This window comes from Ambystoma mexicanum, chromosome 8 (genome assembly GCF_040938575.1).
Source record: "Ambystoma mexicanum isolate Mex_15411 chromosome 8, UKY_AmexF1_1, whole genome shotgun sequence".
Taxonomy (NCBI): Eukaryota; Metazoa; Chordata; class Amphibia; order Caudata; family Ambystomatidae; genus Ambystoma; species Ambystoma mexicanum.
Genome location: NC_090929.1, coordinates 317,215,800 through 317,238,034, shown reverse-complemented (window position 1 = coordinate 317,238,034; position 22,235 = coordinate 317,215,800). Strand labels below are relative to the sequence as shown.

The 22,235-nt window shown below is 45.7% G+C and overlaps 1 protein-coding gene across 2 annotated transcripts in view; it reads left to right on the top strand.

Moving 5' to 3' along the window:
• MAN1B1 (mannosidase alpha class 1B member 1) overlaps positions 1-22,235 on the top strand; it is a 727,728-nt gene that overhangs the window by 571,331 nt on the left and 134,162 nt on the right. For both annotated transcript variants that reach the window (XM_069609733.1, XM_069609734.1), the window contains one exon: positions 9,666-9,866. In XM_069609733.1, the coding sequence (XP_069465834.1) occupies positions 9,666-9,866 (201 nt within the window). The remainder of the gene's footprint in view (positions 1-9,665; positions 9,867-22,235) is intronic.

The window sequence follows — 22,235 nt, the reverse complement described above, 5'->3', positions numbered from 1 at the left end:
CATTTTGTGGATAATGCCTACCCACCTAAGGGTATTTCCTTAAAATTTCATCCACATGAATGATGATATGATATAGCATTTATAACACGCCTGTACACAAGTATTTCTAGGTGTGGCATGAGTGTTTCTAGGCACGATGGCGAATACAGATATAGAAATAGCAGGTCCAAAATGTTAGCTTGAGAATGCAGTTTAGGTTAAGCCAATATTCGCTTTGATGGCCTCCTCCTAAATAAGATGTGGCAATACCTATTAGCTAAATGCTTTGCCACATGTTTTGCCTCATCAACTTATTTGATACTGAACCACCCTTTTGTAACTTTTGGAAAGCCTACTGTATTGTCAGGTGGGAGATGGGCCATAAACTGTGTATATTCCAACAGGGACCTGCCATATCTTCAGGGGCATGCCGTTGCACTTGCTTCTCTTATTGCTGTGGCGGACATAACACACGCTTTCGTTTCTACTCTGTGCCTTCTTCCACTTTATTTCAGAGGAACAGCTGCAGAAGTTGGGAACAAAGGCAATGAAAATACTGTACAAAATGCCGATCTCATTAGCGAGTCTGACTGTAGGTACTTTCTGCGGAAAAATAGTCAGTGTCGGATATGTCTTTATTGTTAATTTCGGAAGCAATTGGCATCCCCAGCATGTTTTGTAAAGTATTTCACAAGAATTGACATGTTCATGACAGTAAATCTGTTTAAACAGCCCTCCTGTGAGCCCTCTCACGAAGGCAATTATGAAGTTGACATTGGATAGTTTATAATTAGAAGACATGGGGCTTGCTAGGCTGCAGCGATCTGTGACACCTTGGATGTGCGTGGGTTCAGTATCCAGAATATTTCCAATCATTGTTTCAGCTTTTCCCTTCATTTGATCAGACTTTAATTTCAAACACTCTCTTCCTGCCTCTGCCAACCAAACATTTTTTTGAAGGGTTAATTTCCAGTTATTGTCAAATGTTCTTTTTAAGTTTTAAATTGATTGACATCTTTCATCCACCATTTGATAGAATGGGTTGTATTGTGTATTTTCCTGTCAAGCTCTTCCAAAACTAGCTTGTGACCAATCGACTCACCCTGGCTCCCTGACAGCACAGAGAAGGCACCTAACTTGTGAATCTCTTATCCATGTCAGTCCATCTTTGCTTGTTCACGTGGCATGTCCTTTCTTTTTTATTGATTGTACAGGGGTTTACCCTTAACCAAGACATGCAGGACAACAGCCATGCACTGCACTCTGCAATTGGTGAGGGTGAACAAGAAGGGAGCCTTGGTTACTCTCACTAGAGGATGTTGGGCAGATGTATTTTAGTAATATGATGGACCACAGGTCTCATCACCCCCTTCTATGTGTTTTTGGATGATTCTGTAGTTTTCAAAATACAACAAAACAGTGCACACTACCGCCCTCCTCTTTACTTGTTTCAATTGAACATCTTGCGAATAATGTAGCAGCCAACACTCTAATCACTGCACATGTTGCTCCAACATTTTTATGAAAACATAAAAATATACATTTTATTTTTGAGAATCGCATCTCAGCTTTAGCAACTCATCTAAAAAATGACTTATAATACATATATTAATATAAAGTACAAAGGTCTGCAATGGGGTTAAAGTGCCCTAAGTGCAAAATACAGTGCATATGAAATTTTTTAATGCCTTTTTATACATGCTCACATAGGCAATGGAATAGTTGTTTTGATATTGTTCAATTTTCAGAGCAAATTAAGTGAGGTGTATTTTCTCGACTGACAGTTTGATTTTCTAATCACTTCACTTTTCTCAGACACTCAGGATCTCTACAATTTCCCTTCGGGATGGTTATTACCTAATATCCCATGTAATTTCATTTGTATAGCAAACAGGATGGAATTAAAGCAATGTAGACACCAAAGCGTTTTGGTGCTATTTCCTGATATTTGCCCATTCACAGCGGTCTCTTCATTATTATCTTCTAGACCTTCATCCGGACAGGAGCTGATCATGTTTTGCCAGATGCGATTCCCTGTTACCCCAAAGTGATTTTATTCATTCTATAAAAAACATACAAAGATTAAAATTAGAAAGAGAACCAACTACGGCATCTTTCAGGTGCCTGTGTTCGTGTTCACAAGTTCACCACAGACCTTTTTATCTCAGGGGAGCACAGTTCTTTTCGTTGAAACTGTGTAATTAGTTTTCATGATGCAGTCTGTTATGTGGGACACAATTTATTCACAATTCACATTGTTTCGGGGGTCCTAAACCTTAGTAGTCTACCTTTTAGTTTCTAACTACTGACCTTTTTATAATACTGTCATTCATATACTTGGGCGTCTTCCATCTTCAGCCACCAATTTGTCAGGTTCACCTACAAGACAAAGGGTAAATGTCTGTCAACAATGTTCACCCTCACTTCTGGTTTATTCATATAAAAGAAGGCTGCCAAAATGACCTAGATTCATATTATTCCCGAAACCATGCAAGTCTGTCTAGTTGGGAAATCCGTTATGCCACCTTCCATGAATGTGAATGGTATGCAGGGCATGATAGGAAGCTTTGCTTTCTTATCTAATTTATTCGCATTTCTTGGATATTGCGAGGCCCCATAAGCATCTTTACTTTACTTTATTTCATTTGTATAGCGCAACCATAAAACCTGGAGGCGTGAGGGCACGGCAAATTGTCATGGAGATCATAAGTGGGATAACAGAGAATCGGCAATCTAAAGACTATTTTATTTGAATATCTGTGTCTTGTTTGCCTTTCTAAATAATGCTATAGAGTTGATTTCTCGAATTTCAGGTGGGATATCATTCCATGCCTTAGGAGCTGCCATGAAAAACCCACTTTTTATAACTTGGGTAAGATTGCATTTGGGAATTTGTAGTGGATTAGAATTATTCGACCTCAATGTTCTAATGTTACATTTTTTTACCAATGCTTCTGTTAAATAACGTGGGCCAGAGCCCCTAAAACATTTATGGGTGATTGTCAGCAGCCGAAAGTGGATCCTGGCAGCAACAGGAAGACAGTGCAGACCCTGTCTGGCCTCTGAGACATGGTCAGTCTTCTTTAGGCCCACAATGGTTCTAACCATGGTGTTTTGGAGGCAGTGTCTGTAGTCGAGAGATATCAGACTTTGCTGCTCCCACCAGTAGATTACTACAATAATTGATCTTAGGCCCCACAATGGCCCTAGCAATAGTCTTGCAGTTAGTTTTGGGAAATAAAGGGTCTAAGTTGGGCCAACAGTTTAACATGATAGGCTGTGGAGGACATCAAACTACCTACATGTGCCTTCATATTTAATTTCCAGTCCAAGACCCCAAGGTCTTTACTTTTTTTCTATGATCCACCCTGCGATTTTAAATTGTTTGTAATCCTCTTCAAATTTGTTAATTTTGTTGCTTGTGCCCATTACCATCAGCTCGGTTTTCTCTTTATTTAGTGCTAGGCCATTTTCCATCATCCACCATTGGATGATATCATAGGTCTCATTTAACCTTTTATCATCTTCGTTGTATTGGCCTGACATGGCAATTACACATTGAGTGTCATCAGCCAAGTTGGTGAAATGTTCTTTTTTTTCTAGCAGATTGAAAAAAAGGCACTGTGAATATGTTATATAATGATGGCGAAAGGTACGCACCATGTGGCACCCCACAATTAAGAATTATGGGAGTAGCCTCTCCATCCCCACTCCATACTCTCCAGCTGCGTTATCTGAAATTCTCGCTACCTCCCTCAATCTGGTGACCAATTTCCCATGGTCTACCAGATCAAAGACGGCAGATGGAGCCAGTAACATCAGTGTCACCACCTGTCCTTTATCCATGTGCTGTAGTAGTCGAGATTTTAAATCTAATAAGGCTGACTCTGTACTATTTCCCTGTCTAAAACTTGATTGCCATTTATTCAGAATATCATTCTCCTTTTGAAACATAGATAGATGTAAATAGCCACACGGTCTAAGATGGTTAACAGAAACGGTGTGTTTGTAATTGGGCGATAATTTAAGTCTGTCTGTGGACAAAGACCAGGCTTTTTGATCATTGGGGTGATCTACGAATTGTTTAGGTCCTCATGAACATGGTTCTCTTTAAATGAGGTGTTTACAAATCTGCAGAGGACGCCTATCAACTGTGGAGTGCATTCCTTAATTACCATGGCATGAGTCACCCTTACAGTTGGTAGGTTTCAGATTGGAGATAATTTCCGTCAGTTCAGTTTCTGTGATGGGGTTTAAAATTAAACCCGAGTTCAAGACTCTCAGGTTGTTGGCTGACCACATTTATCAGTGTGTTATCTATTTGGTGATGGGTGTTTTTTTTACTTACAATAAGACAGAATATTGATCTATTTTTTCCCATATGCACTGTTTGAATCGTGTTACACCATGCAGCATTCTTTTCAATAGTGTCTGTGTTCATTTTTCACAGCTTTTCCAACTCTTTTAGTACTTTAAAAAGTTCTTTAAAACTTGACTGTGCCTTGATGATCCTATCATTATAAACCTTCTTTTTTGCTTCAATCACAGCTTGTCTAAACTCTTTGGTAGCAATTCGAAAACCTTCTTTATCAGATACATTTTGTGTTAGTTTCCATGTATTGAAAGGTTTTTGTTTAATAGCTTTTAGCTTTTGTAGTTCAGCCGAGAACCACAGGTTATTTTTTCTTTTTACAACTTGTTTGTATTTCAGAGGGGCAAGTGAGTTAGTGGCCTCTTGCATTATCTGCTTATAGGTAGTTGTAATCTGATCTGTGATATTGAGCTTTGAACATTTTCCCGATAGGTTAGCCAGGGTTCTAGTGATTTGGCTGTTAGCTTTTTTAAGTTTCTAGCCAATATGGAGGACTTTTTATGTAATTTTAATTTGATGGGTTTTTCTTTGTTTATGGTACAGTGTATAAAGAAGTGGTCCGACCAAGGGCAATGTGATATACATACATTGGTATTATGTGATGTTATCCAGTCTTGGCTATTTTCTTTTTCATGGGTGGGTAGCAGGATATGCTGTGTAAAACCCATATTGTCTAAAGAGTCTTCCAGTCTTATAGTTAATAGTGGTTCTAATCCTCCAGCAGGCTCTTTACTTGCTGCAAGACTTCTTATGTTTACTAGATGCTATTTACAATGTGCTTTTACGTATGCGTGGCATAGAGGTAGTCTATCATAGAAACGGCCACCCTACTCGTCCCACACACTTTCTTGCCCCTGTATTAATGAAACACGGCTTACCCGTTACATATCGATGTTTGCTAGCGGGTTCCTCTAGCTCTGATTCGGACACAGCGTCCTTGCATCTACTTCCTAATAGTGCGCACAACCCAATGCTGGCTTAAGTAAACCACACATGCGCAGCAAATCATGATGTACCGGCATCAGCTGCCATGTTGGAGTTGTATAAAAACAGTCTTCTAGGCTGATTTTTTTTATAGTGGACTGCCATGAGTGCTTTCTTCACTAGATTTGAATTCTATGTCATTTACATGAACACGCAGTTATTTATGTGTATATATTTTCTACATTGGTCTCATACTGGATTGTCGACCATTTGTGACTCTTCTGTACCTCTAATATGGCACGAGTCAGTGAATTACCCCATCTTTTTGATCTTATTCCGTGGTTAGGGGTTTAATACATATTGACCTTAATTTCCTACTTTAATTGCATGATAGCATGATGCCATTGTGTGATTCAATCACCACTGGGTATTTATTATACGTCTTTCCAGGATCACTTGGGTGTAAAGATATATGCGAGTCTTGTTTCCATTGATGTTGGCTGGCATGGAATGTTTGTCAACGATATCAAGAACTTTTATTTTCAGCGAGACCTGCGTAAGAGCGAGAACAGCGAACCTCCTGAAGCATAAGAATCATGCCTGCATTCATCGGACTGCGATCATGAATTGTTAAACATGGCCTACTGTTTAACTGCAACAAACGACTTGGGCTTCACTGCCCCGCTGCCACCCACCACCACCGAGCACCCTGATTGGCCTTCTTCCCTCAGATAGCATCCTCGGCCCAGAGCTGAAAGGCAGAGCCGACCTTACACAAAGGCTCTCACTAAGGCTCTTGTTTTACCCCTGTCTTGGCCTGTGTGGGTTCTCAATATTACGCGTTTGTCTAGCTACCCGACGCTTTACTGCTCCACTGACTACCAGCCGCAGAAGGTAAGATTGTAATCACCTCTACTTCTCCTGCGACCAAAACCTTCCCTCAATGATCCACCAATGGGGTCCATCTTTAATACGTCAGCGCCTCTAACGGCCCTTCTCCCCAGCCCCTCTTTTCATGCCTGGCACTGTTCGCCACTTCAGCCACGCATCTACAAAGTTTGCTTTCGTCCTCTGGCCCCAATCTCCTTACCGAGCGTTCCCACCTGCCGGCGATCAAACTGCGGCCGAGCAACATCCTCACTGTACAATCCTTCACACCACCTGCAAAGTGTACCGTTATCTGCCACTAACTTCCTTTCGCTGCTGTGCGAACAACCAAATCTAAACGCATTCATATCTGTACTCCATCCATGCTGGACACTGTGATCTGCGCCCTCTTGCGCAATATCGGATAACTAATGTGATTAATGATTTACTTAAGTAACAATAGTTCACCTGTTTTGAGGCTGCAATACTATTTTACCCATGAGCGATTGTCTGTGACCGCACATCTATTTCAGAAGGCACTGCCTACTATCACCCTTACCCATGTCCTTGGCTTACAAGCCTGTGCAGTTCATTGTAACTGGTAGAAGACATACAGGTTTCGTACAGTATCGCCCTTCTTATTCTGTATATATGCTTATTGTAGCTCTACGCATCAAGTAGAAAGGCTTTCCAGTATGTTATATTACCCCTATTCCATCTTAGATGCATTCCTGAAGTAACTCCCCCCACTTATTGGAAGAATGTGCCTGTACGCTGCCCCTCTGATTGACTGTACTGCATCTTTGTGTCGCAGCCGCCCTGCAATATGGGGTTAGGCTCCTTGAATGTGCCCATCTGATTGACTTTACTGCATCTCTGTGTTGCAGCTGTCCTGATATATTTATTTATTTATTCATTCATTTATTTATTTAAATGTATATAGCGCACAGCGGCCCTGGGGCATCGTGGCGCTTGTTACAGAAGGCTTACAGATTGCAGTTTAATACATCATTTGGTCAACAATACCAGGATTATAGACAGGGTGTGCATGTTCCATGGTTACAGAGGAACATTGGGTTGAAGTATGTATACAGGCCGTTTGAGCATAGACAGGTTAGGTGAACAGATTCGTTTGGGGTTAGGCTCCAGGAATGTGCCCATCTGATTGACTTTACTGCATCTTTGTGTTGCAGCCACCCTGCAATATGGGGTTAGGCTGCAAGAATGTGCCCACCTGAACTCCTTTTGCACTATTGCCGGTGATGTAATTACCTTCTGTACTATTCTCTATGATGTAATCACTTCCTGCGCTTTCTGTCCTGTAACCATAAGCACTGTAACCAATCTCTTAAACATAAGCGTCCATATACTTCTGGGTTAGGTGCGCTATATAAGTAAATAAATAAACTATTACATTCCCTATGTGAGCATAGATAAACAAGCATCAAAAAAATCTAATATGTACTGTATTTTTCACATAAGGCACTTTAACTAACCCCAGTGCACACCTTTACACTTTAACTTAATTTATGTATTGTAAGTCATTTTTGTTGATAAAGGTGACATGCGTGAATCCCGAAAATAAAATGTATATTCCTTTTATTTTCATAAAAAAGTTGGAGTTCCATGTGCAGTGATTAGAGGGTTTGACTGCTAATTCATTCACAATATGTTAATTTGAAACCAGTAAAGAGAGGAGTAGGGATAGTGTGTGGTGTTTGTTGTATATTGATAATATTTATCACAGGTCTGCCACAGACTCTCCGAAACCAAAAAAATAAAGGGACATACCTGTTTTCTAAAATGATTCTGTAGTTGTCGAGTAGCAGGATGGCGTTTGCTGATGCATCATTGAGCCTTGTCTCAGTAAGGAACAGATTAGGCGAGCAATCCATGCTGAAGTTGGACACCTGACATTAGGAGTCCCACAGAAGGTGATTTTGGGGGAAAGGAATAGCTAGGAACTTTGGGACCCAGTGTTGGAGATGAGAGGGGGGACATTTGCATTGTGTCAATTTGTACAGACTTTGGTGAGAATTTGGTAATGACGCTATTCAAGGTCTTCATCTGAGATGTCTTTGATCTTGAGGGAAAAGTATTAAACTACATTATCATATGGTTCATTCCTTTCTGTGGAGCAGAGGTGGGATGTTGGGTGCGGTTACACCCTGGTTACTCTTTTAGGGGGAGTAAACACCAAGTATTGGTTACTGGTTGGACCTTGGTGAGTGATAGGTGGTTTTATTCAATCAGCTTCAAATTATTCGGCTCATAGAAATGTTTTAACCTTCTACATGCCCTGCTTAATCGCATTCTCAGCAAGATTGAAATGTGTTAATGGATCCTCTCGAAAAAAGGAAAAAATATGAAAAGACGGAAAAGTGCTGAAAGGTGACATTTATACAGATGTGCTAGGATGTTAGGGTGAGGGCATTGAGAAAGGAGGACAAGAGACAGAATTCTCCTTTGGGTGATGAACAAGTGTATTGTAATCTTTTCCAGAGAAGGGTCGATCAGGGAGTAGTGGAGGAATCTATAAACAAAAGGGAAGTTTCTGTGTAAAAGGTGCTGCGAATGGGCAAATGCAAAGTGTGGTAATCCAGTTGTGGATGCAGAAGGTCTTTTCCCTAAATTTATCAAACCCCTATCCTGTTCCAGGGACTCTATACTAAAACACAAACATTCCAAAGAGGGACTGACAAAAGTCCATATCCTACTCCTGAGAAGTCATGTTAGCCCCCAGGATAATCCTAGTCTATAGACATAAAAATTCAAAGGTTCTGGCCAACATGAAATCTCAAATCCTGGTTATGCTTTTCCTCCTGTATTTGTCACCCGCCGTAGGTCCTCACAGTTCGTTGACTGCTAGTCTCAGACCATATAATGCTTGGGGAGAAGGGTGATTTTCCAGAATATTCTATTTGCACCTCTAGCATTTTTCTTGGTAGGCCTTGGAGGGCTACGTTAAAGGTAAGTAACTCTTCTGTGAGGCTTTTTTTGTGTGAATTGACATGGGAATGTCGGCATGCAAATATTCCCGAGTAGAATATCTGCACCCAGAATACTGTGCAAGATCACCCTCCGATTCTGGCAGAGAGTTGAAGGGGCTCGCACCCTGTTAAATGGTGGAAAGAATGTTGAGAAAACCTGTTAGTAATCAGTTTATTTTCCTCCTGTTTGGAAAACCCAACAATGAAAGTGTTGTTGCTATTTTGACGCCCATTACGCTTCACGTTTGGGTTTACATGCATTTCCAGGTTTTCGGAGTACTTGTCGTTGTCTAGAAGGCCACAATACAGCAGTCGTTATTCTTCTTTTGTCCCACTGTAAGTATCTATTGCAAGTTTTCAGTAACATGCTTTAAGTGGCACTATGCCCCCACAATGTGAGTTTAAGGAATACCAAAACGACTGTGCAGATTGAGCAGATGGGTAGCATTTTCTTTTATTCATTTGTTTTTAATCTGATGTCCAATTTCTGTTGCAACTTGTTTTTAATTTTTAAAGTGTGGTTTGTTGTGCAGGATCACCTGGTGTGTTTTCTTCCTGGGACGCTGGCCCTCGGTTCACACAATGGGTTGACAACTGATCATATGACGCTGGCCACTGCTCTCATGGAGACTTGCTACCAAATGTATGCTCAGATAGAGACTGGCCTTAGTCCAGAGATTGTGCACTTCAACATGCATGCAGCAAACAAAGAAAGCAAGGATGTCGACGTTAAGGTAAGGGCCCGGCAGGGAAGTACCAGAGTCAACCTCATCTTAAAGCATCATCACATCTGGGAAAAAATAAAACCTTTGTGCTTTAAGAGTATTGATATTAGCTAATTGGCTCTCTTTAAGTGCATGATGCTATTTGTTCAGGACTTTAAAATGGGGGTCAATCATTAGTGTGGCTGAACTAATGCCTCCCCCAAGGTCATCTTTTTAGAATCCATTACTTTATCCAGAAGCTTCTTGATATCTGTAGGCTTTCTGTATCAAGTCACATGTTATGGTGTTCAATAATAATAGGATGCCCCTCAGAACTCCCTTCCAAAGTGGGGGGTTCAGATTTCCACATTAACCAAAATACTTCTTTACCTTTTTGTTCTTTCCAAAACTACCATCACCTGTGAAAAGATCACTTCATATGCTAGATGTGAAGAAGGCTTCCTAGATCTTAAGTAGAACATAGTAAGAATATTAATCAATCCAAACAACTATTTTATGGAGTAATGTATGTAATTCCTAGGCCGATGGAAAGTATCCTGGATTACTGTAGTAGAAGGTTAAGAGGCATCTTCCTGGACACTATATACGGGTCGTTCTACAAGGGGAAAAGGTGTACTACTATAGCCATCCTAAGAAACATAATTATTTTCTATAATTTGTAATCCTGCTATGTAACGGTTGGTCCATAACTTTGTGGCTTGTTACGCTCTTGGTTCAGATGCTAAGGGGATGTCAAATTGTGTCCTGTATGTTTTAGAAATATGTTTAAAAGTATTTTTCATATTCATTTTTTTTTCCTTCTTTACTTCTTGATTCTGACTTTTGCTCCCCCAGAAGTGGAGGATGAGCATGCTATTTTATTCAATGTTTATGAAATGAACACTTAACCATACTTCAATGTTTATACTGACTCTAACGGATCTCTCCTTTCTTCCTTGGTTAGGGATGGGCCTGCTATTCTGTTTAGTGTTTATGAATGTCAGTGAGGATCCCATGATGGAGGAATAGTTACTTTCGTCTAATGATTGGTCCCTCTTGTGGGTAGCTGAAGATTAGGAAGCAATAAGATGGAAGAATAGATGAGAATTCTAATTTGGTTATTGAAAAAGGTTTGAGAAAAAATAGCTGGATAGGCTTTCTGCATTTTAGAATTGGATGTCAATAGTTTTCTCTATATTAAATTGTTCCCCGATACTGCACACAGTGGAACTATTAGGAATTTAAAGTAGATGCAGTCACATCGGGTTCAAAGGAACAGACACACTCAGAAATATAGTAAACTGAAAGGCATAAATGTGCAACACGAATGTTAGAATCATTTAATGGACTATGAAAGAACCGTTAATTGAGGATAAGTAAAAGTTCAAGTTCGCTTCCTTTGAGGTTTGCAGAGAATCCCCTCAAAGCTCACACCACAAAAAATACAACCCACTAGGATACAAGGCCCTGCACACCTCATGCAAGGAGAACAGGGTTTATTTCCACAAAAAAAGACAGACATGCCAGCAAAGGACTCTGCTGCCACGGAATGCTCTGACAAAATCAACAAGGGTGATTGTTTATAAAGGTGGACAGCCTCACAGCTGACTTACATTACATAGGTTACAGATTCACATAGCTGGTTGGTGCGACCCTATTCATAGGCGGCCTGCTCCATATGGGATGCCAGGTCATTGGTCTCAGCTTCTCTTGTCCGTCTTCTTCCACGTGGGGTTCTTCCTTGCACGTCATCGGGCTCGCAGTCTCTAATTGCCATTTAAAAGCACAAATCCTAGCATGCCCTATCTGTCGCCTAATGTGCACCTGGTACCGCAGACATGGCCTCAGAGGATACTTTTGAGGTCACACTATCTTACAAACACCCAGCTCGATTCAAGACTCAAAGACGCTTTTCCAGTCTTACCATCCTAGGCTTATATTTGTTGTTTTTCCTCCCTGGCACCTCGCAGCACAAATCACACGGGCCCAGGATATTCTGCTGTTCTATTTCTGAGAAATGGGTAATATAACAGTTTAATGGTCAGTGATCTTGGGCCGGTTTGTACTCTGGAATGCTGAGGTCTTGGGAAAGGGGCATCTGAACACTAATACTTAAGGTTTGGGTTGGGCTAGGTCAGAGGCTTGTGCCCTCCTTCTCATGGGATAACTGTGGCCAGGGAGCTCTCGGCCCCCTCATGGCCTTGCAGGGCGTATTCTTTCTGTGTTGCACGTGCTAATAGTATGAGACAGAGAGGTTTGTGTCCCCGCGGATTTTGCCTTTCCCACTGCTGCCCATGCTCCTACATTGACGCACATATATCTATGTTCCGTGCCTGTGCCTGCTCTCCTGGCTGCAGCGCAGCGCCAGGCCTCGATTTAAAGATGGCTGCTATTTTCTAAGATGGTCTTTCATTTTCTAGTGCAATCTACACCCAGTCACGTAATACCCTACCCATAATGCAGATTCTATTTGCCCCACTGCCTCCTACAACCTCCCCAAGCATCTACAGCACACTTAGTGCAGACCCCCAAGATGTTCTGAATGCGGCAGAGACCCCTGCTTCCCAAAATCTCCACCTCGCCCCCCCTTTCGTTAATCCCCAACAAACTGCCATGTAAGCTTTTCCCGGTCCAATCTCTCAGCCTCCAAATCCATGTTTTGCACACACAACGCAAACTCTCTCCTGCTTGCGTGTACTGTTCTGGGAGATATATATATTTCTGATGTTTGTTAATCTGCTTAGAATCACATGCTGTGCATAGGTCCGACATCCAGGGGTCACTGCGGAGTATTGCATTTTGTTTTTCGTAGTCGAAAAGGGGACGTCGACAAGGCGTGTCTGTAACACTATCCCTATAGTGACGTGCGTTGTACCCACAATCCCTCACGCGTCGAGGTCCCTCAGATTGTTTTTTTCCGCCCAGCTACTGGTCGCCTTTATGCGGAGCTCCTCGAGAGACATTGCCAAATAGTTTCTTCGACCTTTGGTCGTTTGTTATTAATACCAATAACGATAGATCCCTCCCTCGACGCAGAGCCGTTTCTCCGCCGAGCAAGATCTTCGACGGAAGGACGAGCGGAGGAGATCCTTCGGCGCTGCCGAACACGTGGCCTGGCCTCGCCGGCCATACACAGTAGAGAGAGTGGGGCTTTGTGGTCTTTCTTTTCTTTAAGAATGCCTTTCTCTTCCCCCTCCCTCTCTTTCGAGGTCGTAGTCACACCTATTACCCTCAGCTATGGAGAGGACGCCATTTAGGTTTTGCCCGCTTTGCAAGGGTAAATATACCTGGAAGGATAAGCATAAACGGTGCAACCGTTGCTTACCCCTCGATCACCAGGAGGACGGCTGTGTGGCCTGCAAATTACTAAAGCCCAAAACTCTAAAGGACCGCAGGGTCAAAAGGTGGGCGGCCTATGCTATGTCTATGCCTGACTCCTCGCCCGCTGCCGCCGAGTGTGACGAGGATAGTGACTACACGGCCCCCGTAACGGAGGCTGTAGACCTCTCAAAGGAGCGTTCACGCTCCTCGTCGTCCGTCCCCGGCCCCGACAAGCCCAGCTCACGCCCAGCTTATGGGGATGAACACCCCGGCGACAAGGACGCACACAGAAAAACACCAAAGCACATACCCCCAGGCACACATTTGTTGAAGACGAAGACAGCCATAGCGCCAACGGGGACGCCGGGCCCACCGACGTCTTCCACCGACCGTAAGGGTCGTCAGCCCTCCCCGCCACCGCTTCCGCGACAGGCGACTGGGCACTCTAAAAATAAGGGCGCTAACACCAAAATTTCCGGCGACACGCATCGCAAGAGCGCTCACGTTGCCAACAAGGACTCGACGACCAATGACTCGAAGAGCAAAGGCTCGACGCTCCATATCGCGACGGTGACCGATCCCTCGGAAGAGAGAATGATCGCCAAAAGCCTCGCGCGCATAGCATCTAAGGACGGCCAAAGACGTACGGCGAGTGAAACGCCGAAAACCGCGCACAAGGCTAAAGATACGCCGAAGGCGCCGGAAAACAGATCAGGTCAGTTCCCGACGCCGTCGGAAGGCCCTAGCCAGCAAGAAGGCTACTCAGAAGGCAAAGGCTCTCTTTCTTCGACGTTATGGGACAGAGCCAGACAATTACAGGAGGAAGAAACCCCCTTTTCTTTCCCAGACCGTCCTGGCCGACCTCGATGGACCTTTGAAAGGTTCCAGACCTGTATGGACAAACTAGATAGGTTCATGTCCATCCCAGAAGAGAGGGCGCCCAAGAGACCAAGGGAGGCACCCCTTGAGAGTCGAAGGGCTAAATACCAGAAGTTTTATAACCCCATACAGGAGGACATAAACTCTTACAATCCCACTGAGGAAGACACCTTCTTCCAAGAGGAAGAGGCGTTCACCTATGTTGAGGACCAACAAGAAGAGGAAGGTTTTCACGAGGAAACTAACCTTTGTGAGGAAGGATTCCATGAAGACACAGGCGAGGGCGACCGAAATCCCTGGCAGTCACCGGCTAGGTCGACTGACACAGGCAGTAGCAGTATAGTCATCAGGTCTACTGAAACTACACCAGTCAGGAACCCTTCGCCTGTCGATGATCAACCCACCTCCAATGCACTGCTGAAGAAGGCAGCAGCGCATTTCGAAATCGAAACTGGAGACGTCACCCCAGGCACCGATTTTGTGGAGAGGATTATCAAAGAAAAACCCCCCACTAGCCAGGTTATACCTATCCTCGCCTCAGTTAAGAGACGTATTACACCTTCTCTTTCCACTCCTGCATTGGTGAGAGGGGTCAATCCGAGGATTGAGAAACTGTTCTCTCCCTCTTAATCAGACCCATTATATATTAAGGGTCACTCAATCCCGGACTTCCTGGTCGTGACCAACACCAGAAAAAGGGCAGGAGTCCCACTATCTACTAGCGAGGCACCCCCAGATAAAGAGGGGAAGAAGCTGTATGCCCTAGCCAAGAGAATCACCACCTCTGCAGCATTCTCTACCAGAATCGCCAATAATAATACCCTATTGGCAAGCTACGCCGATGCTCAATGGGCTAAGCTCAGACAGGACATTGAAGAAGCTCCCGAACCCCTAAGAACTCGTTTACTGGCTACAGTTAACGAGGGTTCTCTGGTCAATCAAAGCATCGTCAAGAATACCCTTGATGCAGCAGAGACGGCTGGCCGCACTTTGGTACAAGGAATTTTACTGAAGTCTGGCTTCGCAATTCCGGATTTAAGGCGGAAACACAAGCATCCCTTATTAATAAACCCATAGAGGAATCCAACCTCTTTGGGAGAGCAGTGGATGACGCGCTGGAGAACGCGAAAAAAGAATTTGATACTATAAAGACCTTAGACCAAATTTCTAAACCTCCTAATAGGCTGGGATTTGGTAATAAGCGCTTTTTTCGTGGGCAACGCCAGCAACAAAACCAACAACAACAGTACTCTGCCAGCAACTACCAGAGTAATAGCGGCCAGTACAATCAGAGGGGTCAACGTCGTAGCAAGGGAAGAGGCCGGGGTTCCACCCCCAGAGGCTCCCAAGCCAACAACACCACCAAGTGACGCGAAGATTCGCGTCCCCACCCATGCAACGCCGGTTGGGGGTCGGTTAACATCCTTTCTTCCAGCATGGGAGGGAATAACATCAGACCGCTGGGTACTTTCCACCGTAGCCCGCGGCTACTGTATAGAGTTCAACAGTTCCCCAACATACAGATCCCCGAGGGGACGCAGCATGACACCAGAACACCTCGCCATCCTTCTCCAAGAAGTGGACCAACTGCTGGAAAAAGGAGCCATAGAGGTCGTGCCTCTATCGCAGGTAATGGAAGGTATTTATTCAGTGTACTTCCTTGTACCCAAAAAGGATCTAACCATGCGCCCTGTATTAGATCTGCGCCCAGCGAACAAGTTTGTCAAACCCCAGAAGTTTCGTATGGTGATCTTACAGGAAGTGATCCCACTGCTATCACAGGGAGATTACATGACAACACTGGACATGAAAGATGCACACTTTCATATTTTAATGTTGCCAGCGCACAGAAAATACCTCAGGTTCATGATAGAGGGCAAACACTACCAGTTCAGAGTGCTACCCTTCGGCATAGCATCTGCACCAAGGGTATTCACGAAGGTACTGGCAGTGGCAGCGGCACACCTGGCTCATAACAGGGGATTCTTACGAGACATGCTTCTCAAACACCCAAAAGACTGTAAACCTTTTGTTCCAACTGGGCTTCTCCATCAACGAGAAGAAGTCCAGCTTAGACCCCAGCCAAGTCAAACAATTCCTAGGGGCTTTAATTCGAACAAAGGACGGCCTCGTCTTCCCCTCCAACAAGAGGGTCCAAAACATGCTGTTTCAGATCCCCCAATATGTGGCAGGTCGAGAGGTGATGGTGCGCAAAGCGATGCGTTTGCTATGTATGATGGCGTTGTGTATTTATTTGGTACCTCACACGCGCCTGCGCATGCGCTCAATGCAAGAGTGGCTCAACAGCCAGTGGTGTCAGGCCAGCGGACAATGGGACGATCTAGTGGTGGTCTCGCAGGCCTTCGTTCTCTCGCTACGGTGGTGGACAAAGGAAAACCTGATAATAGGGAAACCCTTTGCCACCCCGCGGTGGAGGCCACTCTAACCACGGAGGCATCCCTCACAGGATGGGGGGCTCACCTATCCCATCAAACTGCTCACGGAGTCTGGACTCCGAACGTAGCATCCAAGCATATAAACCTTCTGGAGCTACTAGCGGTGTTCAAAGCACTAAAAGCCTTCCAGGAACACCTACAAGAGAAGACAGTGATGGTCCTTACAGACAGCACCACAGCCATGTACTACATCAACAAGCAGGGGGAACCCACTCTCCAGGACTGTCCAAGCTGTCACAAAATATATGGAAGTCGGCTCTCAAACACAACATGTTCCTACTGTCACAACACGTACCAGGGGAACTCAATCTGCTAGCAGACACACTCAGCAGAGACTTTCCCCTGCCCGAAGAGTACGAATGGCAATTGCACGAAGACATCGTCTTGGACGTCTTCACGCAATGGGGATTCCCGGAAATAGACCTGTTCGCAACACTGGAGAACTCACAATGCCAAAGTTATGCCTCCAGGTACCCCCAAAACCAGTCCAAGGGGAACGGTCTGTCGATTCTATGGTCAGGGAAATTTGTTTACGCCTTTCCCCCGACTCCCCTTCTCAACAAGGTGGTGCACAAGATGCACCAGGAACAGGTTACCATGATACTAGTGGCCCCAATGTGGGCCCGGCAGCCATGGTTCGCTCACTTGATGGAGATGTCCCTATCTCCCCCAGTGAGACTTCCCTGCCCGTACAACATGCTGTCACAGGACAAGGGCAGGACACTGCATCCATGCCCTCAGACCATGAACTTAGCAGCCTGGCTCTTGAGATCATAGAATTTGGACATCTACAACTCCCGCAGAGATGTATGGACATCCTCAGGGAAGCCAGAAAACCTAATACTCGCCACTGCTAGCATTACTTACCGTAAAAGCATTTCTGATGGTTGTATCTGCTTAGATTCACATGCGCCCACCCTTCCTCCCCGCTCGGATGGAAGGAACATAGACATCTTTCTACATCTCTCTCTCTTTTCTGTACTCACTCACGTATAGAAGGCTCCCTCAGGGCAGAAAAAATGCAAACAGAGGGACCTCGATGCGTGAGGGATTGTGGGTACAACGCACGTCACTATAGGGATAGTGTTACAGACACGCCTTGTCGACATCCCCTTTTCGACTACGAAAAACAAAATGCAATACTCCGCAGTGACCACTGGATGTCGGACCTATGCACAGCATGTGAATCTAAGCAGATACAACCATCAGAAATGCTTTTACGGTAACTAATGCATTGTCATATATATATATATTTCTGAGGCTTGTGGAATCTGCTTAGATCACATGCTGTGCATAGGCCGACATCTAGTGGAAGCTGCGGAGTATTACAGTTTGTTTTTCGAAAGTCGAAAAAGGGCGTCGACACAGGGCGTGCCAGTAATACTATCCCTAGTGTGACGTCCACTGTACCCATGATCCCTCACGCGTCTAGGATCCCCAGATTGTTTTTTTCCGCCATTCTGGTCGGAAGCACTTCATCGGAGTTCCCTGGCTTTGCCATATTTACACTTAAAACTAATTCTAATTTGCCCCATTTTCTCACCCCTACGTCGACCAGCATCTCGACGCCGAACCGGGGAGGAGATCAACGTCGAAACCCGACGGATTGGGCCTTGAGGCTTCCGCCTCGGCTCGGGCCTGGGCCGCTGGCCTCGGCCCTACAGTAGGGAGAGTGGGGGGTGGTACACTTCCACACTCGGTTAGAAACACCTTCTTACCTACACACACTTGCCCGCTGCCCACAGGCGCGTATGGAGGGTACGCCCTTTCAGTTTTGCCCCAAGTGTAATAAAAAATACCCTTGGGTAGATAAGCACGCTACGTGCAACCTTTGCCTGCCCAGAGACCACCCCGAGGCGGGTTGCAGGGCCTGTAGCAGGTTTAAGACAAAAACTCTTAAGGACCGCTCCACCAAGCGTTGGGCCCACCACGCCAAGCTAGCAGCTATGGAGGCGGAGGGTACCTTCAGCGACGGCAGCGACGCCGGACTTTCGGACGGCAAGGGCACCAAGGCGTCGAAAGACAGCCTAACGCACGTCCCCGGCCTCGGAAGGTCGTCCGTCCCGGCGACTATGGGGAAGTCCCCCGGCGACAAGAGCGTTACACATACACACACTAAACACAAAAAACCCACCCGAGATTCGACGTCGTCGAAACCTCGGAAAGAGGCACAAAAGGAGCGGTCCGAAAGGACGTCCTCTGGGCGGTCCCAGTCGAGGTCGCCGCACGACGTCAGGCAAGCCTCCACACTTGCACAGAGTGCCTCGCCCATTAACATCACGGAAGATCACTCGTCCGGAGACGAACACGGCTTCCATCCCCAGCCCACACCCCAGGGAAAGGGTACATCTCTTGGGAGTGAGGAGGGCCCAGTTTCGAAGCCTAGTTCGAAACACAGGGATTCCACATCCGATCCTCGACGCCAGGCGTCGAAAGATAGGGGAAAGGGTAAACACACTTCCACCCACGGGGAAGGGGGTAAGCAACAAAGGAAACAACCCTTGCAATCCCCCACAACAATAGAACTGACTTCCCCGTCCAAGTCTCCTCAGGGACAGTCCTTAGAGAGTTCCAGCAGGGTCACCCCAAGCTCTAAACTCTGGTCATGCGAGGACATTGACAGAGTAATGTCAAGGATGTCCTCCTTAGCAAATTTCTTCGAAAGACACCCTGACCAACTAATAGCTTTAAACCCTCAGGAATCTTCTCCCTCAGGTTCAAGGGACCCTATCCCTTCAAATAAAAGGCCCCGGGTCGAGACACCAGTAAAGGCTTCAGAACCCTTCGAGGTCCAACCCTATTCTTGCCTTTTCCCTACAGGCCAAGGAGACTCTTCCCTTATAGAGGGCCAGGATTTTGAGACACCAGAAGATCTCGCAGTGTCAGACTATTACGGGGAGGACGAAGACGAGGATGAGCCAGAAAATAGCCCAGATATTTTCAGAATGGACTCACCAGTCGAAAGGGAAGCCCCAGTGTCTGATTCCCCAATAGATAATCAGCCCCTCCTAAATGAACTGCTCTCTCGGGCAGCTAACCACTTCCACATAGACACACAAGGTGTCCAAGAAGAGAGGGACTTCGCGGAGGAACTAATAGGGGAAAGGAAGACAGTAGCCCAGACCATTCCCATCCTGAAATCTATTCAACGCAGAATAGCACCATCCCTTGTCAACCCAAACTTGACAAGACCTGTAAACCCGAGAGTAGAGAAGCTGTTTAAAGCAGCCCAGTCGGACCCTCTATATATTAGAGGCCAACTTAAGCCAGACTCTCTAGTCGTAACTAACACCCGCAAGAGAGCTGGAACCCCATTATCTTCCTCGGAGGCTCCCCCCGACAAGGAAAGTAAGAAACTCTATGGTTTTGGTAGGAAAGTAGCTACCAAACCAGAATCGCGAATTCCACCACACTGTTGGCCAGCTACAACTGCCATCAGTGGGAAGAAGTGGCAGCACTAATAGATTCCGCTCCCGAACCCCTTAAAGGCCAGCTAGCTTGCATTTGTGCAGAGGGAAGAAACGTCTCAGGCTGCATTTTAAAAGCAACTTTAGACGCCGCAGACAATGCGGGTAGAATTATAGCAGAGGGGACTGTCATCAAAAGACATGCTTGGTTGAGGCAGTCGGGATTCAGAGCAGAAACACAAGCTGCACTCTTAGACAAACCAGTGGAAAGTGATCTCCTGTTTGGAAAGGCAGTCGAGGACGCACTAAAAAACGCTAAGGAGGAATTCGACACCCTCAAATCCCTTGGCCAGTTAACTACTAAACCACCTAACCAAAGAGGGAACGGCAATTTTCGTCGCCCCCGCGGCCAAAATTCCAATAGAGGTAATAGCTATTCCCACACCCAGGGTACACAGTGGAACACCAACTCACAACAGTCTACCCAGGGGTATGGTAGGGCTAGTAGAAGAGGACGTGGTAGAGGCAGAGGCAGCCCCAGTAAAGGAGGCGGCACGCCTCCACCGAAGCAGTGACGCTCATTTCAGGGTCCCTTCCCATGCAACCCCAGTAGGGGGACGAATATCCAGCTTCACCCAGGCATGGGAAGGGATAACATCCGACAGATGGGTGCTGTCGACAGTATCCAAGGGGTACTGTATAGAATTACTGCAACGTCCCCGAAACCACCCTCCAAGACAAAAGGTCCACTCTTTGGAACATCAAAAGATCCTCCTCGAGGAAGTCTACAATCTGCTCCTAAAGGACGCGATAGAACTCGTCCCAGGACACCAGGTAAACAAGGGTATCTATTCAACTTACTTCCTTGTGCCAAAGAAAGATTTAACAATGCGCCCAGTATTGGACTTATGGCCTGCCAACAAGTATGTCAAGCCCCAAAAATTCCGTATGACCACGCTACAAGAGGTAATCCCACTCCTAAAAAAGGGGGATTACATGGCAACCTTGGATATGAAAGATGCCTATTTTCATATTTCCATGCTCCCGGCGCACAGAAAATACTTGCGCTTCAAGGTGGACAGTCGCCACTACCAATTCAAGGTACTGCCCTTCGGGATAGCTTCAGCACCAAGGGTATTCACCAAGGTACTGGCGGTGGCAGCTGCACACCTACGCAGGGAGGCGATCCCAGTGTACCCTTATCTAGACGACTGGCTCATAACGGGGGAAACCCCAGGAATCTGCAGATCAAACATTCAGAGGACTATCGACCTCCTCCACGAATTAGGCTTCTCTATCAACGAGAAGAAGTCAAGTCTGGTGCCAAGCACCTCAAAACAGTTTCTAGGAGCGATCCTAGATACTCAGAGAGAATTGACCTTCCCTTCGGAAGAAAGAATTCGGAATATACTTCTGCAAATTCCGCATTATCAGTCAGGTCAACAGATAACAGTACGCAAAGCTATGCGGTTACTGGGCATGATGGCGTCATGCATTTACCTGGTCCCCCACGCGCGTCTGCGCATGCGTCCCATGCAGGAATGGTTGGCGAAACAGTGGTCTCAGGCAAGTGGTCAGTGGGACGATCTAGTGGTCGTTTCGCCAACACTCGTACAGAGCCTACACTGGTGGACAAGAGAGAATATCGCAAAGGGGAAACCCTTTTACGATCCCGAAGTACAGGCAGTGGTTACTACAGACGCATGCCTGACTGGTTGGGGAGCTCACCATCTCCACCACACAGCGCAGGGTCTCTGGTCTCACTCAGTAGCCAAGAACCACATCAATCTGCTAGAGCTTCTGGCAGTATTCCGAGCGCTGCAGGCGTTCGAGCCCCATCTACTGAACTTGTCGGTGCAAATCAGGACGGACAGCACGACAGCCATGTTCTATCTGAACAAGCAAGGAGGGACTCGTTCGCCAAATCTGTCCAAGCTTGCCCAGAAAATATGGATATGGGCACTCAGACGGAACATCTTCCTGTCATCGCAACATGTTCCAGGGGAGCTCAATTCCCTAGCGGATGCTCTAAGCAGAGACCCCCTCCCAGAAGAACACGAATGGGTCCTTCACAGAGACGTAGTAGAAGATCTCTTCTCTCAGTGGGGTTTCCCCACTATAGACCTATTCGCCACAAGCGAAAACAAACAATGCCCAGGATTTGCATCCAGGTTCCCCCAAACGGACTCCCAGGGGAATGCCCTGTGGATGAACTGGTCAGGGAGGTTTGCGTACGCTTTTCCACCAACTCCTCTCATCAGGAAGGTGGTGTGCAAGATGAACAAGGAATCAATGACGCTCATCCTAGTTGCTCCCATGTGGGCGAGACAACCATG